Source organism: Emydura macquarii, unplaced genomic scaffold, assembly GCF_026122565.2.
Source record: "Emydura macquarii macquarii isolate MOO-44397 ecotype Brisbane River unplaced genomic scaffold, CSIRO-AGI_Emac_v2 contig_3517, whole genome shotgun sequence".
Lineage (NCBI taxonomy): Eukaryota > Metazoa > Chordata > Testudines > Chelidae > Emydura > Emydura macquarii.
The window spans coordinates 495,737-497,952 of record NW_027133654.1 but is presented as its reverse complement, the minus strand read 5'-3'; the positions used below and the strand labels follow the sequence as shown (position 1 = coordinate 497,952).

General features: G+C 50.5%; 1 protein-coding gene across 1 annotated transcript; it reads left to right on the top strand.

Annotated features, from left to right (window-relative positions):
• Window positions 1-248: 248 nt before the first annotated feature.
• On the top strand, window positions 249-1,780 carry PIGM (phosphatidylinositol glycan anchor biosynthesis class M). The gene has a single exon (XM_067535777.1). The coding sequence runs from the start codon at window positions 301-303 to the stop codon at window positions 1,591-1,593; it is 1,293 nt and encodes a 430-aa protein (XP_067391878.1). The 5' UTR covers window positions 249-300; the 3' UTR covers window positions 1,594-1,780.
• Window positions 1,781-2,216: the final 436 nt, after the last annotated feature.

Below are 2,216 nucleotides of genomic sequence, written 5' to 3'. Positions count from 1 at the left end.
TGCGCCCAGGGGTGGCGGCGAGGCTCGGCTCACACACACAGTCGGGGGGGGGCCGGGCGCAGAGGGGCGGGAAGGCGCGTGCGTCCCGGCCGGGTTCTTAGAGCGCGGCGACCCCCCCCCCCTCCCCCTCCGCCTGCGCGCCTCGGCCCGGCCCGGGGTCGCTTTGTCCGCCCGCGCGCACAGAGCGTCTGGGGGCGGGGCGGGGCGGGGCGGGGCAGCCCGCGCGGGGGGGCGGAGACTAGGCCGCGGTCAGTTAGGCCCCGTTCGGCCTCTCGGCCTGGGGTGTCCCCGACCCCCAGGATGCCCTCGCCGGAGTCTGTGGCGGGACGGGCGGCCGCTAGTTGGCTGAGGAGCGATGTGTTCATCGGCGCAGCTGCTGCCCTGCGCCTGGCCCTGGTCTTCTACGGGGTCCATCAGGACAGGACCATGGTGGTGAAATACACGGACATTGACTACCACGTGTTCACAGATGCAGCCAGGTTCATCACCCAGGGCAGCTCCCCGTACCAAAGAGCTACCTACCGCTACACGCCTCTGCTGGGCTGGATCTTAACCCCCAACATCTACCTCACTCCTCTGTATGGGAAACTGCTTTTCATTGCCGGTGATATAACGGCCGCACACCTCATGTACCAAATCCTGCTCCTCAGAGGAATGGACACTAGCCGAGCCTGCGGGTACTGTGCTTTCTGGCTTCTCAATCCTCTCCCAATGGCTGTGTCCAGCAGGGGAAATGCGGAGTCTCTTATCGCAGTACTGGTGCTTGCCACCATGTATTACATAGAAAAAGGAAACCTAGTGAAAGCCGCTGTGCTGTATGGCCTTTCGGTGCACATGAAAATTTACCCAGTGACTTATGCCCTGCCAATTGCCCTTCATCTGCAGAGTGATGGATGCTGTACAAAAGGGACAACCAATGCTATTCCTTTTAAAAAATCAAAGTTTTCACTTGTGGGCCACTTCTGGCAGCTTTTGTTAAGGTTGCTGAACCGTGATGTGTTGCTTTTTGGGGTAATTGGTGGATTTACATTTACAGCCTTGAGCCTGTCATTTTATTACCTCTATGGTTGGAAGTTTTTGGAACATACCTACCTCTACCACTTGACCAGGAGGGATATCCGTCATAATTTCTCCCCCTATTTCTACATGCTGTATTTGACTGCAGAGAGTGAATGGAGTTTTGCCTTAGGACTCGCAGCTTTTCTGCCACAGTTGCTCCTGCTTCTAGTTGTGTCCTTAGCTTATTACAAAGACCTTGTCTTCTGTTGTTTCCTGCACACTGCTATTTTTGTAAGTTTTAACAAAGTGTGCACATCCCAATATTTTCTTTGGTACCTCTGCCTGTTGCCCCTTGTAATGCCTGTTGTGAGGATGTCCTGGCATCGGGGTGTCCTGCTTCTTCTTTTGTGGTTCCTTGGACAGGCACTGTGGCTGGCACCTGCATATTTTCTGGAATTTAAAGGAAATAACACCTTTTTACTTATATGGCTGGCAGGTTTGCTTTTCCTTTTTATTAATTGCTTCATCCTTGTTCAGATTATTTCTCACTATCAAAAAGGAGCACAAGTGGCCAAGAAACTCAAACATCAGTAATGTAAACATCAGTAATGTGTACATCAGTATGTGAGCCAAAGACTACAAATAGTCCCATTGTCTTTAATGAGATTGCTTAAATGAACAGGACTTGGCCTAATATCAGTAATGTAGTTGTATGTACACTGTACTAAAATACATTCTGTATAAATAGCCTTTTCTAGTGTCATGTGATTTTGGGTGGGAGGGTGGGAGTTAAATGTTTGGGACTTCTTTTTGCATGTCTACACCACAGCTGGGAAGGGGTAGACAGGCAGGCATTAGCTCTGCTCAAACTAACATGCTAAAAATAGCAGTGTGGACATTGCAGCGCCATCAGTAGCCTAAGCTAGTTACCCGACTACAAGTCTGCCTGACCTTTCTGGGTCCGAGCTCAGGTGGCTAGCCTGTGCTGCAACCTCCACACTATTTTTAGGATGCTAACTCAGTCTATCTACCTGAGCTGGGAAGGATGTTTCCAGCGGCAGTAAAGGCATACCCTGTTTGGCCTCAGTTTGGGTAGACTTCAAAAGGTTGCAAAGCAGGGGTATTAAATTCTGATGATATCGTGTCATATTCTTTTTTTAAAAGTGTGTTTTGCTAGGTTGATAGAGAACAAATATAACTTAAAGTCATCAGTTACC

Coding starts and splice junctions, on each gene's coding strand:
- PIGM (XM_067535777.1), top strand. CDS start 301: ATGCCCTCGCCGGAGTCTGTGGCGGGACGGGCGGCCGCTAGTTGGCTG.